The 14,941-nt window shown below is 44.8% G+C and overlaps 2 protein-coding genes across 55 annotated transcripts in view; one reads left to right on the plus strand and one right to left on the minus strand.

Moving 5' to 3' along the window:
- Positions 1-4,230, plus strand: part of PAPLN (papilin, proteoglycan like sulfated glycoprotein) — a 39,973-nt gene extending 35,743 nt beyond the window's left edge. For 10 of the 18 annotated variants that reach the window (XR_014811099.1, XR_014811096.1, XR_014811100.1 and 7 more), the window contains one exon: positions 953-4,230. Coding sequence is in view for 12 of the 18 variants with exons in the window: in XM_084969678.1 (XP_084825804.1) it covers positions 953-1,233 (281 nt within the window). In the remaining 6 variants the exon portion in view is untranslated. The remainder of the gene's footprint in view (positions 1-952) is intronic. The other 8 variants (XM_084969676.1, XM_084969682.1, XM_084969685.1 and 5 more) reach the window with 1 other exon arrangement.
- Positions 3,444-14,941, minus strand: part of NUMB (NUMB endocytic adaptor protein) — a 174,252-nt gene continuing 162,754 nt past the window's right edge. For 9 of the 37 annotated variants that reach the window (XM_021099474.2, XM_021099471.2, XM_013978316.3 and 6 more), the window contains 5 exons: positions 14,472-14,676; positions 11,340-11,633; positions 9,673-9,822; positions 6,824-6,970; positions 3,444-5,528 (listed from right to left, as the gene is read on the minus strand). In XM_021099474.2, the coding sequence (XP_020955133.1) occupies positions 4,813-5,528; positions 6,824-6,970; positions 9,673-9,822; positions 11,340-11,633; positions 14,472-14,676 (1,512 nt within the window). In that variant the 3' untranslated portion in view covers positions 3,444-4,812. Of the gene's footprint in view, positions 5,529-6,823; positions 6,971-9,672; positions 9,823-11,339; positions 12,170-12,429; positions 13,272-14,064; positions 14,677-14,941 lie in introns of those variants that run through there. The other 28 variants (XM_021099490.2, XM_084969730.1, XM_084969732.1 and 25 more) reach the window with 6 other exon arrangements.

A 14,941-nucleotide genomic window follows, 5' to 3' on the forward strand; every position in this document is an offset into this window, starting at 1 on the left:
AGCCAGGATGCCACTCAGCACGCCCAATGTCGGTGTGAGAAGCCCAGGGGCTGCAGCGGCTGAGATCAAGTTGATACCAAAGCTATGATTTTTAATTAAAAATAAGCATAAATGGCTTTCTTACTCTTTAGGTAAATGTTGGTCGTTTGTACTCTTGTCATACTGTATGTATCAAGCCTTTGTAAAACCGTTCGCTGGTTTGGTATGGTCTTTTAGTTGTATTTGGGGAGGGAGCGTGGAGTAGGCTTTGCCCAGTCCCATGAGGTCTGATTTTCAGGGAGGTGCTGCTCAGGCCTGAGTCAAGCTGTCATAAGAGCCCCTTCTAGAAAGAAGAGGGAGGGTAACTAGCCATGGCAGTCCTAAGATGAAGCAGCAGAATGAAACTCACAGGGATTTATAAGATACAGAAGAAGCTCCTAGTAAGTAAATTCAGAGCAGAAGGCAGCCGGTGTTTTGTGCTCTACGCAGTGTCAGGTTGTCTTCCTATGACCTCACTGCTTTCCCCGGGGGAAGTGTTGGGGCTGTCAAAGGCACAGAACTCTTGAGGCTGGAGGAAACCAGCAGTGAGAGAGAAGACAGCTCAGAAATGTGTGTAGGAATGATCCTACTCTCTCCTCTTCCCAACCCAGAGGCCAAGGCAGTTGTCCAGCTCTTTAGGTCTCAATGGTCAGGGCAGGGAGTTAACGTCCAGAGATGTTTAATCACCCAGTCAGTCACTGTTTTGGAATCTGAGAGCACCGGGTGGAAGCTGCCTGCTGAAGCAAGGCCAGCTGCGGGTGAAGGGATCCCCCTGGGGGTATACTTACAGGTGTTAAAGGGTTAGAGGAACTGCACCCTTCTCGGAAGCCGGCAGTTACAGTGCTGCTTTCCTTGTAGGAAATGAGATTGTAGGTGAGAGTTTTCTTCAGCACACACGGCTTTCTTACCACCCACTCCCCTCACTGTCTTGCAGCACTGGCCACCCAGCCGAAGGACCCCAGTAGGGACTGCGTCGACCAGCCAGAGCTGGCCAACTGCGACTTGATCCTGCAGGCCCAGCTCTGCGGCAATGAATACTACTCCAGCTTCTGCTGTGCCAGCTGCTCTCGTTTCCAGCCTCCCGCTCAGCCCATCTGGCAGCGAGGACGAAGGCTTGCTGCAGCCCCAGTTCCGAGACAACGTCTAGGGCTAGGAGCGCGGGAGACCGGCTCTCGCTCTCCCCCGTCTGGCTGGCAGAGGCAGTTATCCTCCTGATAACTGGCCTGTCCAAAGCTGCTCCAGCTGTTGGGCAGTCCTCAGCAGGGTCTGCTTCCCTGACTTAATAACCATAGCTGCCTGCTGAGTTGTCAAGAATCTATTTGGATAATTTCCCTCCAGAATTTCAGTTATATAGAATCAATTCACTGTGTTTGAAAGCAAACCAGGGTTCTCACTTCATTTATAAAGCTAGGTGGTGGTGGGGTTTAATGATCTCAAAGTTAATTCCTATCTCATACAGGAACACTAGCTCCTGTTGTGTCAAAGAAGCATTCTTTGCTAGACTAGATCTCATGTGGGGTCCAAAGAGCAATTCATTGCTCAATCTCTCCCGGCCTTCTAGGTAGTACAGCAACCAGCTTCCAATCTCACCTGTGCGGCACCATTACCAGCTTGGTGGGTGTGAAAGCTCTTGGCAAAGGGGATACAATGAAAGGCTCAGGATGGGGATCCAGGATGAAAGAGCAACTGGTGCATCACCAGCTGAATATGAAGAACTAGAAAAGCTCTTTCCTTTCACCAGGAGGCTGAAGCCCTCCTCCCGAGGCTGACAAGCCGGGCCATGGGAGCTGGGCCCGCTCCGCGCAGGGACCGAGGAGCCTCTCCTCCTTAAGCAGGAATCTGTGATGCAAGGTACCTGCTGCCAGATAAAAACCAGTCTATTATTTAAAACAGCACCAGGGAGTTCCTGTCATTGGCTCAGTGGAAATGAATCCCACTAGTATCCATGAGGATGTGGGTTCAATCCCTGCCCTTGCTCAGTGGGTTAAGGATCCAGTGTTAGCATGAGCTGTGGTATAGGTCGCAGAGGCAGCTTGGATCCCACATTGCTGCGGCTGTGGTGTAGGCTGGCAGCTGTAGCTCAGATTCAGCCCTTAGCTTGGGAACTTCCATATGCTGTAGGTGCAGCCCTAAAAGGCAAAAAACCAAAAAAAACTAAAACAGCACCAGCAGGATGGGGGGTACCAATGGAGGGGAGGATGATGTAGTAACAGGGAAGTAGTTTCTGAAATGGTCCGAGTTGGAAGAAGTCATTCTTCCTCTCTCAGAGCCTCTTAATGCTTTGCTGCTAAAACAAGAGGCCCAGTTTCAATGAGCCCCTGAGTTCCTTTCCACTTTAACCTTGTTCAAGTCTTCCAGAGGACTGGCCAGGCCTAGTAGCAGAGGTCATTCTGGGACTCAGGAAAGATTGGCATTACAGGGGAAGGTGACTTTTATTACCAGCACACTGACTAGAAAAGAGATCCTGAGTCATGGGCAAGTGATATTTCTTGGTCTACCTCTCATTTAACAAAAGAAACGGGCCAGGGCACAGACCTTTTTTCCATTTAAAAAAATGGAGTTCCCGTTGTGGTGCAAGCAGAAATGAATCTAACTAGGAACCATGAGGGTTGTTGGTTTGATTCCCGGCCTCTTTCCACGGTTTAAGGATCTGGCGTTGCTGTGGCTGTGGTGTAGGCTGGCAGTAGCTCCAATTAGACCCCTAGGCTGGGAACCTCTATATGCTGCGAAAAAAAATGGAGGCCTGTTTTCACTTACCATGGCTGGTTTTGCTATACAACTTGGAAAAATAAGGGCTGCTTTCTTGCAGTCCCCTCTTCTCTAGTTAAAACTAGTATTTGGCCAATTGGTAACATCTCAGAAGGAAGTGTGAAGTTACTTAGCTCTTTGTAGAACGAGTCACAGGGTCATAGGCTGAAGTTAGAGTAGAACTCAATCTAGACCAGAGGTTTTCAACCCACTTCCAATACTGGGAGCTTTTTAAAAAGTGAACCTGGGGTTCTACTCCCCCGATTTTTATTTAGTTGGTCTGGAGTATGGGCTGGGCATGAGGACTTTGAAAGCTCCCAGATGATTATAACATGCATCCAAGGTTGCAAATCACTGCTTCGACTCCAGACTTCTCAGAATGTGAATCTTGTTCCAATGCAGATTCTGACTGCTAAGTTTGGGTGGGGCTGAGGTTCTGGATCGCTAACCAGCTGCTCCATACTTTGAGCAGCAAGAATCTGCCATTAGAGATGCACTTAGGAACAACCAAAGCCTAAAGTATGAATTGAAGAATATGGTAGTCCAACAAAAGATTTTCCAGCCATTAAACTAGAGATCTGTGGCAGCCGTGATGGAGAGAGAACAAGACCAAAAAGAACCAAAACTCACTTGCTAATAAAGAAAAGGGGAAAGAATAGCTCTTCATGGCCAAAAGCTTCTACCACGAACATTTATTTTTGTTAAAGCAGATTATAAATTCTCATCAGTACAAATATATATAACTTACATTTGATTGTAAGGCCAACGTTCAAAAGTAAAAATGAGATGGGATCTCATGTTACCAGAGGTCAAGTGGCTGCAACTGGCAATGGGATGTTCTGCTCGCCACAGGGGAGAGGGGTGGGGAGGGACACACACACACACACACAGTGCGAATAAAACCAGAATCTCCATCCCTACAACACTCATGGGAACAAAACAAAGGACAAAACAAAATCCACCAACACCTACAGGACAAACCAACACAGTAACCTGTGTTCCCCTCTGTGGATATGATTATGTCATTGTCACTAGTGTTAAAGGATTAACAGAAGGAAACTGCAGCAATATGTAAAAGAAAATACATATTCTCTAGAGAGTAGATTGATTCCATTAAAATAATGACATTAGAATTTCATTATAGGTTTAAAACCAGGACAATACTGCTCGCTCTTTATTTAAAACTACAACCTAGTGACTGTATTGGTCAAAAGCGTGATTGTTGTTGCAATGTGCTACTTACAGTGAATGATACCAAGCCAGCCAGGGATCCCGTCTGCAACTTCCAGCCCTTCCTCTTTTTACTTCAATAGGCATCAGTGATAAATCAATCTTATATACAATTTCTTACAGCTAACCCTTTTACCTTTGGCAAGATTACTTACAACTCATACAACTTTTTAATATTGAGAACTATTTAAAATATTCTAAATGCATAAAAATAAAGATTTTGGCTTTTCGATATATATTTATAATATTTATTTTTACTCAAAATGGAAGCTCAACTTTACCCCAAAAATATAGCTCTGCTGGGCAGCTACTGATGTGCCTTCCTGGGAATTCTGGCAGCACAGGCTGCCTCTCATTCCCAGCCCAAGCACAGGCCACTCTGTTCTTGATCTGTAAGAAGAGTCTAGTATTGAGAGAGGAAGCAGGTGAATGGCCTGAAATTTGAACAAAGGGAGGTCATTTTGCTTCCCGTTGTGTTTTATATTCCAGTAAATGTGCTTTGAATACAGATTCCTGTTCAGATACTTCTGCCTCTCTGCTGCCAGAGATTTATAAGGGGCTGAAGGATGAGGGGGACAAAGGGTAACATTTCCTTGACTTCTTTAGTCTAATTGCAAGAAGCTCTTCTCTAGGAATGGTTTTCTCCACTTTCACCAATCGCCTCCCTCAGCATTCTATGTCTGGACATGCTCCTTGGGACCTTTGGGATCAGTGGAAAGTGTACTGGTTGGGAACGCAAAGTTCCCTTGGCTCCTCTGACCTCCATGCCCCTCCCTTACCTAAGTAAGGACAAAATACATAAGCCATAAGGACTGCTTAAAGTTCAATTTCGAAAGTCTTCTGTAAGTCACTGGAGAAAGGGTTGGTGGGGGAGGGGTTAGTACGCTGCTTGGACTTGCTTTCTAATGCAGCCCACTGGGCTTCGAAAGGATCCACGGGACAGGTGCCTGCAGGCACCTCTGTGCGCTTGTCTCCTGAAGCCAACCTGCCATCGTCTACACCATTGAAAGCTGCAGAACCGTTGAGGTGCTGAGCAGGTGGCTTAAAGAAGGGACTGGCAGTAGCACTGCTTGTCTCGTACTGTGGGAATGTCTGCTGCTTGACCAGGCTGGGAGACTGATGGGGCTGGGCAGCCTGGGGGTGGCCTGCAGTGCCAAACACGTTGGCAACCATCTGGGAGGGAGTGATGCCTACCACAGGCACATTAGGGGCTGGATAGGGCATCCCATTAGCCACAGGATAGGACTGGGCAGGGACAAAGGCTGGCTGCAGGGGTGGGACCACACCCACTGGCATGGGCTGAGAGGTGAGGAATGCATTTCCTTGGAAAGGTGGCGCTGGCTGGGAGATGGCGGTAGGTGGAGGAGGCTGGAGAACTGGCTGCAGAGGGGCAGCTGAGGCCTGGGGCTGCTGAGCCCGGACGCTCTTGGATACCTCTTCCAACCAGCGGTCAGCCTCAGAGGGAGTGCGTCTGTGACCAGCCTGGAAGAGACCTGAAGAGACAGCACCAGAAGATTGACCCCACTCAGTCCCTGGAAAAAACAAGAGGAAGACAGAGGAAGGAATCAGAGTCTTTAGGGGCTTCTTTCTTCACCTGATAACCTTGGTTATTTGAATGATCCTAAGCTGTGGAAGGAACAAGCCTCCCGATGGGATATTTTGAGGATTTGGTAGGTGGGAGGAAAGCCTCTTATTACCAGCTGAGGAGAGGACGAGCTATGGCTCAACTGCATCGAACCAAGGTAGCTGGCTGGCATCAGAACCCCACCCCCCAAGCCCCTCTGCTGTGGCTCATTCATAGTCTAGAAGCCAGCTTGCACATACTCTAAAGGGCCCGAGTAATTCACCTTCTGCTCTGATAGGAGGAAAAGAAAATAACCAGTGACTTGGTGTTGTACTTTGTGGCCCCTGCCTGGCTTCCAGACACATGCTGTCTTTCTGGTGAACTGTCTTTTTTTTTTTTTTTTTTTTTTTTGGTAATAAATGTTGATTATAGAAAAACTAGAAAGTACCAAAAAGCAAATATAAGGCTTTTTTGTAGGCCTGCCATTGCAGGAGGCAGGGTCCTGTCTTCCTATAGGTATGTCCGCAGATCCAAATCCAGGGACAGACACTCTTGAGGCAGGGCCTAGGAATCTGTATTTTATGAAAACTCTATGGGAGGTTCTGTAGTCCTAAAAACTGTCAATCTAGTCTCCTTAGTTCCTTCACCATCCCTTCTTTCTTCCCCCTACCTTTTTTTCTTTTCACGGCCGTACCTGTGGCACATGGAAGCTCCTGGTCTAGGGGTTGAATCTCGGCTGCCAGGCCACAACTTGCAGCAACACCAGATCCTTAGCCCACTGAGCGAGGCCAGGGATTGAACCCACATCCTCATGGACAGTATGTCAAGTTCTTAACCCACTGGGCCACAATGGGAACTCACATCTTTTTTGTCTTTTTAGGGCCGCAGATGAGGCATATGGAAGTTCCCAGGCTAGGGGTCGAATTGGAGCTGTAGCCGCTGGCCTACACCACAGCCACAGCAATGCAGGATCCAAGCTGCGTCTGTGACCTACACCACAGCTCACAGCAACGCCAGATCCTTAACCCACTGAGCGAGGCCGGAGATCGAACCCACATCCTCATGGATACTAGTTGGATTCGTTTCCACTGCGCCACGACGGGAACTCCCTCTCCTCTTTTCTTAATAGTTTATTTCCAAGAGGGCACACTCTTTTCCTAAAAGGACTCCTCCCTGATTTCCACTTAAGTAAATGGCTGATTTTTCGAACCAGGGTCACTTATCTGATCCCAGAATCCTCACCACCATCTGTGGCCACCTTACCCGAACATGTGGCTGCAATTCCCTTGTTAGCAGCATCAGGGGCATAGGCCCAAGGGTTGGTTTCACGCACAGGCATTGCTACGGGTGCTAGAGCAGTATGGGCTGGCTTAGCAGCAAGCACATGGAAGGCTGAGTCAGTGCCATTAGCTACAATGGGAGCAGACAACATCAATGGAGTTAATTCATGCAGGGTGTACAGGTGACCCTCGGGAGCTGGGTCAGTCAGGCCACTGTGCAAAACTGATGGAACAGATAAGACAGAAAAGTTTGTGTTGGGAGAACCATGCAATTTGGAATGGATACAGAAACCTTTTAGCAAAGAGGTAATAAGAGTTTATAATTAAAATGGCTGTGCTGATAAAATTTAATGACTTTTTAAGGAAAATATGTGTTCGGGAGAGAGGAAATGAAGACTAGAGAAACAATTTCAAATTAAGTTAAACAGAGTTGCTTTGTCTTACAAGTAGAAAAATCTATTCTACATATACCTTAGTCTTTGACACAAAGACACAGATCGAAGTATTTCTTCTTCCACTTTTCCAAAAGATCAAATTACGCCAATAATAACAATGGTGACAATCATTCCTCATTATGTGCCAGACACTATGCTAACAGTGCTTTAGTGTGCATCACCTAATTTAATTCTTTCAAAAACCCTATAAGGCTGGTATTATTCCCATATTACAGACGAGAAATTAAACTTGGTATGTTTTCATTTGCTTCACAGTTTTATAATTTGTTACAGGATTATCTCTTTTTAAAAAGACCTTTTCACCCTTGGTAATGTTTGCAGTATCTCAAGGCAGCTACTATTCTTTCCTCTCTTCCTTTACTAAATCTGCTAACCCTTGCTCCTTTACTCCAGACTTCGATTCCATCTGCTTCTACTCCTTACCCCAGCTCTTGAGATTTAGTATGCGGCAGACAAGTAGAGCCCTTCCCCTGCCCTACATCATACTCATCCCCTCTTTAGGATTCGGTAACTATGCTTCTGGCATTGGTACTGTTACCTAGGGCTCGTCTAAAAGACTCGCTCACCCACAGACTGAGAATCCCCTAAAGGCAGGGAGAGGACAATCCTCAGTTTTGTACACCCATTTCCCTGCCCTGTAAACAAGGAGAGTCGGTAGAATATAACAGGAACTATATCCAGAAAGACCTGCGTTTAAGTCCTCTGTGATCTGGGCTCCTTCACCTCTCTGAGCTCCTTTTCCTTATCTGTGATGCTTACCTCAAAAGGCTGTTTGAGAATTAGATGAGATGAGAAAATGTATGAGTCCTTACCATGATGCCTGTGGTGCTAAGTGTCCAATAAATTGTGCCTATCGTTATTAGTACAAACCTTTGTTGGATGAAATGAAAAGCCACTTGTACACATGGCTATTAGAGTTGTTTATTTTTATTTTATTTTATTTTATTTATTTTTGTTTTTTTTTGTCTTTTTGCCATTTCTTGGGCCGCTCCAGCAGCATATGGAGGTTCCCAGGCTAGGGGTCGAATCGGAGCTGTAGCCACCGGCCTACGCCACAGCTCACAGCAACGCTGGATCCTTAACTCACTGAGCGAGGCCAGGGATCGAACCTGCAACCTCATGGATCTCAGTCGGATTCGTTAACCACTGAGCCACGAAGGGAACTCCTGTTTATTTGTTTTAAAGAGATTTCCTCTTAGAGAAAAAGGATGTTCCAATTTCCTCCAATAGGAGCAGGGTACTGTCTCCAAAGCAAAACTTTTTCTGAGTTCTCTCCCCAAAGAAATGAAGAAACAGCAATTATAGAAGCTGAAATTCTAAAAGTCTGTAATTTAAGACATGTAGACTCTTTGCTGATCTTTGAGTCAATACCAACTATTAATTCATTATCTCTAAAAACAACTTTTAGTATATCTTCAATGCCATAAAGGCTAATTTTAGGATACTTGTTATAGAGGATGAAATGAACTAAGTCAAAAGAAGTACCTTTTTCTTTTTTTTTGTCTTTTTGCTATTTCTTGGGCTGCTCCCGCGGCACATGGAGATTCCCAGGCTAGGGGTCTAATCGGAGCCATAGCCACCAGCCTACACCAGAGCCACAGCAACGCGGGATCCGAGCCGCGTCTGCAACCTACACCACAGCTCAAGGCAACGCCAGATCCTTAACCCACTGAGCAAGGGCAGGGACCGAACCCGCAACCTCATGGTTCCTAGTCGGATTTGTTAACCACTGCGCCACGACAGGACTCCGAGAAGTACCTTTTTCTTTACGGGCCTCTCAATCTTGGCAACACTGATACTTGTGGCAGACAGTCCTTTGCTGTGAGGCTGGCTACTGTGTACACTGATGGGACGCTGACTGGCATCCCTCGCCTCTAGCCCGGTGTCAGCAATAACCACCCCCACAAACTACAAAACTTAAAAAATGTCTCTAGACAATGAATGCTGAATTTTCCCTGGAGGCAAAAATCACCCTAGGTTGAGAACCATTATGCTAAAAAAAAAAAAAAAAAAAAGCATAAGGCTAGAACCAATTCTAATGACTGCTGTTTTTGGAAAACAGGCTGGATACTCTGCTTTTAACAGTTAAGTAGCAAATAAAGCCGTGGATTGGGACTGTGGAAGCTCCTGATAGAATGGGATGAAAGACAGCTAGGTACGTGCAAAATGACAACTGCAGACATCTCAGGAAATGGTAAGGGGAATAAAGCACGAAGACATTGTCAAGTAAGGAAATCAAGGATTCTAAGACAAATTCAGAGAAAGTGAGTCTGACCAGCTCTTGGGAAGCTCAGGATGCCAACTTACAGTTAGTGAGCAGTGTCATAAAAGTACCAGTTTCAAAGAGAACAGCTGAGCAGGCTAGGTGGGCACCAACCTTGAAAGGCAGGAGACTGTGGTGCCACCACTGTCACTGGTTTGGTCATTGGAGCGGATGAAAAAGGGTCCTCGGAGGGTGTGCTGAAGGCATTGGTGATCTGCGAGCACAAGGAGCTGATACTCTCCGCTTCCCCTTCTACCTCTGGCACTGCAAGACAAACAGAAGGTGGCTCCAGACAGGATAGCAATTGAACAATCCTAAAACAGAACAGGAGATGCAAGGTGGCATTTGACACCGCATCTTTTATTTGTGGAAGGAAAAGTCTCAACTGTCAAGAGGGGCTAAAAAAGCAGCTTCAAAAAATTTACTGACCACTGTTCACTGGCTTTTCACATGAGAAGGTATAAAATGATAACAATTCCTTACTAAGGTCTATCTTCCTCTCTTGCAAATCCCCGGATTTCTTTATTTCCTCTCCTGTGTGACTCTGTTGAGAACTTGCTGTACTCTTTTTGTGTCAAGATGTTCAGTTAGTGAGATTTTTCTGAAAGGTATCTGTAACCTGTTTGTCTTCTGACCAGGTCTCAAGGCTGTGGTCTGAGTTAAGCTCTGGAGCCCTTCAGAAACTCTTGTCAGAAAATGGGTTAAAGTCAGGGGCACCAGTGTGTGCTCAGTACTTTTCTCTGTAATCAACTATGACAATGTCATCACTCTCATTTTTTCTCCAAAGTACCAGGTATATGAGCTGTGACAACATGAAAAATGTCTATAACATGAGTTCCAACTGTGAAAAAAGAATAGTGGTTTTTGTTTCCCTTCTGCTCCAGAGTGAAACTAAAAATGAGGTACTTGAAGCAACTGGAGTTTCGTTTTTTACAGGGGTTGAGAGGTGGAAAGACTCAGTGGTCATCTAGTCCAACTATTCTTTAGGTCTAGTTTTATCCATCAAAGAACTTAACTCTCTGTACCTCTGTACCACCACCAGTGGGAGTGCTCTATTGAGGCAGAGCTTCCTCATATTCTGTTACAGCCCCGGCTCAACATGTCTCAGAGTGAAGTAAAATAGGTTCCAATAAAAGCACTGACCAGACCTGACACTTTAGCTCCGAATCTTATGATGAGGATAGAGCTACAGGGGCTGGCTCAGCTGTATAGAGGCCACACAAAGGCCCGTGTGGCAGTTGTGAAAGGTAATGACTCTCTGTGAGCAAGCCCACTGTCTCTGATGAACAACAGGTCTTAGATTTACACAGGAGATCGTTTAGAGTTTCTTCCCTGTGGAGCCAACCAGCCACAAGGACAATGAGAACGTATCCATTTCTTTTGGTACATCCTACGGTAATGCTATTTAACTGGATATGTTTCCAAAGTCTTTCAAATTAATTCCCTGCTGGGTCCCAAATGACAGAACAAGAATGGAAACTTAAGACCCTTGATGTCTGGAAACAGGTAGACTTTCATCAGGACAAGCCACAAACCTTGCAGCTCGGGCTAGGAATTCCCATCATGACCCTGATACCTATTTATTTACAAGAAATGTACGATTCACGCCTCTCCCCATGAACCTCAGTTTTCTCCCAAAGGGAAATGATACAAGATAGGTTCAACCATCAACCAGCCTCAGAAGGAGGGGTGGCTAGTTTGAGGGGATCAGGGTTTGCTGGAAGTGATGATAATGAATTCAGTGCCAGAGCACCCAGTGAGTTAGGCGGATGCTGCATTACCTGCATTTTTTATTGGGAAGTCAGTCTTCCTCTGCATAGTGGAAGGCAACTCATTGATGCGCAGGGATAGCTGGCGTTTAAAGGGTGACATCTTCTGGCTAAGAGCAGGAAATCCTCGGAAAGAGCCTTGGCGGGCAAGTTGTTCAATTGGTGCGTGCCGGCGTGGGATGGCGTGAGGGTTGTTCATCTCCAGAGAGGCAGTGGCATCCAAAGTGGGAGAGGTGGGGGAGGATGGGGATGGGGTAGTGTTGCCAGGGGCCACTGATGAACCAACAACTGTCTTATCTGTTTCAGCTCAAGAAAGTCAAGAGAAAGAGGACCTTAGCAATGTCTTCAAATAATTTGAGCTTATACTGCTGAGGAACTCAAAACCCCTCCCAGGTCCTTTTACACATTTCCTTCCCTATGTCTTTTAAAGGACAGGTTAGAAGCAGGGCTCAAATCTATTTTTCAGACAAAAAAAAGTTTAATAATCTACAACATGTGACATGGTACATCCACTAAGACATAAATATTAGATCTTCGATTCCCATGCAGTTATTTAACTTAAGACTCTGAACAAGATAAAAAAAAAAACAAAAACAAAAAAACAGCAAAAAACAAACAAACAAAAAAAACCCCAAAACAACTCAGTACCTATGAATTCCTAATGTGAGGTCCTTTAAAGAATAACTGTTCAGGAATTCCTGTCGTGGTTCAGTGGAGACGAATCTGACTAGCATCCATGAGGACACAGGTTCGATCCCTGGCCTCGCTCAGTGGGTTAAGGATTTGGCATTGCTGTGGCTATGGTGTAGGCTGGCAGCTACAGCTCTAATTCGACCCCTAGCCTGGGAACCTCCATATGCCATGGGTGTGGCCACCCTAAAAAGACAAAAAAAAAAAAAAAAAAAAGAAAAAGAAAAAAAAAAGAATAATTGTTCACAGTTTTCAGTCTTTTTGTGTTTGGGGGACAGGTCGTTAGGAGTGGCAGAGTCAGAAAGGTCTAAACAAGCATAAGTTTGATATCAAAGAATGTCATAAAGCAGTCTTTAAATCATGGGCAAGATGCATTTGTGGCTCATTTGAATAAAAGTATACAGAAGTAAAATTTTATTTTTATTTTATTTTACTTATTTATTGTCTTTTTAGGACCACACCTAAGGCATATGGAAGTTCCCAGGATATGAGTTGAATCAGAGCTGCAGGTGCTGGCCTATGCCAGAGGCACAGCAACGCAGGATCTGAGCCACGTCTATGACCTACACCACAGCTCAAGGCAATGCCAGATCCTTAACCCACTGAGCAAGGCCAGGGATTGAACCTGCAACCTCTTGGTTCCTCACTGCGCCACAGTGGGAACTACCCTAAGTAAAATTTTAAAATGGAGCAAACTTAGATACAAGATTATTTCCACATGAGTACCAGCTGCGTCCCACTCTGACTGAGGTAAATCTCTGCTCTCCTCCCCTCATGATCCTCTCTGTAGATGCTAGGATGCAACCATTTTGGCAGTTGCTGTGTGTAGCAAAAAATACTATTTCGTGGCATTAAAGAACATGCTTCCAGTCTGAAAATCACTGAAACACATTAAATAAGAGCTATACATATTAAATTTTCTAATTAAAATAGCATGGTATTTTTTTCTTTGGTATCCTGGCCCAATATTTATAAGAGATGAAAAAAATCACAATCAATAATTTAATTTTGAATAAAAATTTGTATCCTCTTTTTTGGCTTAAAAATAAGAGCTATTTGGGTCAGTATTAGATTAACGTGTTATTTACTTATTTTCTTTCTTTCTTTTTACAGCTGTAGCTGCGGCACATGGAAGTTCTCGGGTGGAATTGGAGCAGCAGCTGCAGGCCTACACCATAGCCACAGCAACACAGGATCTGAGCTGCATTTTCAACCTATGTTGCAACTTGCAGCAAACACTGGATCCTTAACCCACTGAGCAGGGCCAGGGATTGAACCCATATCCTCATGGAAACTATGTTGGGTTTTTACACTGCTGAGCCACAACAGGAACTCCCAGATTAATGATATTCTCTAAAATGGCTGGTTTAGAATGAAAAGAATATAGTAAAAAAACAGCAAAATTAATGTATATTAAACTAACTGTTTGATTCCAAAACCTTCCTTATTGGCTTCAACCCTAGTTATACACAATAATGCAAAGCATTTTCCCTTAGGCCTATGACTTAGTCCTAAAATATGCCCACTCAACTTTAGAGAACAGAACCTCCGGGTAACCTGAATGCTTACACAGGCAGTTCTGCTATGCTGCCTTGTGTACCTGAAAAAACTCAACACTCTACAAAACCACAGATTAAAATTAATGGGGCTATGGAAAAAAGAGTTAGGGGCCAGCTTCTCAAAATCTGTGGACATTTCTCCCTAAAGCACTAAATTAACAGTAATAATCTAATAAGAAGAGTAGCACCGAGAAATCTCTGCCTGCATTTACACCTGGTAGCACTGTCAGTGGGTTCTCCGCAGCTTAAAACTGGGACTTGTACTTTTTCCTTCAAGATGTAGGTGTTTTGTTTTTGTTTTTGTTTTTTTTTTTTTTTGGTCTTTTTGTCTTTTCTAGGGCTGCACTCGCGGCATATGGAGGTTCCCAGGCTAGGGGTCTAATTAAAGCTGTAGCTGCCAGCCTACACCACAGCCACAGCAATGCCAGATCTGAGCTGCATCTGCGACCTACACCACAGGTCACGGCAACACCGGATCCTTGACCCACTGAGCAAGGCCAGGGATCGAACCCGAAACATCATGGTTCCTAGTCAGATTCGTTAACCACTGAGCCATGACGGGAACTCCAAGATGTAGGTTCTTGATAGCATCTGCTCCTCACAGAGATCAGATGCATCAGAATTAAAAATCTGTTACAGGATGCATGTTTTCCCAATTTTACTTTTAAATGTCTTTGCAGCTTCTTCAACTGTACTCTCAGCTTCCCTGGGTAGTTTAACATAACGGAAGCCACTCTAAAGGAAAAGACTTTGTTTAGATTTTCAGCTTTGTCCTGAAGGTCTTCATTTGCTAAGAGTTCTCTTTGTGAAAAACCTTGCCCCGATAGCTTCCAAACATTAACCTGTTGGGGAAAACTGTTTAAATAAACACACATTGTAGCAGAACAGACTGTACCTTTTTTGGCATCTTGGATTTGTTTCATAATCTCCTCTCTTTCTGCTTGTTCGGTGGCTGTTGTGACACGGAAGGATCCTTCTCTTGTGAAAGTGGTCCGACTGGCATCAAAAGTAGCTGTCACTCCACATTCTTTCTCCCGCTTCTGCTTACGTTCTAAACAGGCTGCAAAAGCACAGCCTACTGCATGGCTCAGTCTTTCACCCTGTACATAACAGGTTTAAAAAAGTTTAGAATTATGGTGTCAACAATTACAAATTATCTTGGGTCACAGATAAGTCTGTTTTCACACTGGCAAAATGTTAGGAATTCCAGCTTAAAATTAGAGTTTAGTATGTTAATATGCCGAATTAAGCTTAAACGAATGATTATATTGGGAAATGCTTATGATCCTTTATGGTAGGAGGCACTGGGTAAAGCGACCCTCAAGAACCTGTGCTTTGTGAGCAGCCACCAACACTTCCTATCAG

Source organism: Sus scrofa, chromosome 7, assembly GCF_054392235.1.
Source record: "Sus scrofa isolate SSC_HxYL_T2T_F1_AM1 chromosome 7, Sscrofa_HxYL_maternal_Yorkshire_Landrace_v2.0, whole genome shotgun sequence".
NCBI lineage: Eukaryota > Metazoa > Chordata > Mammalia > Artiodactyla > Suidae > Sus > Sus scrofa.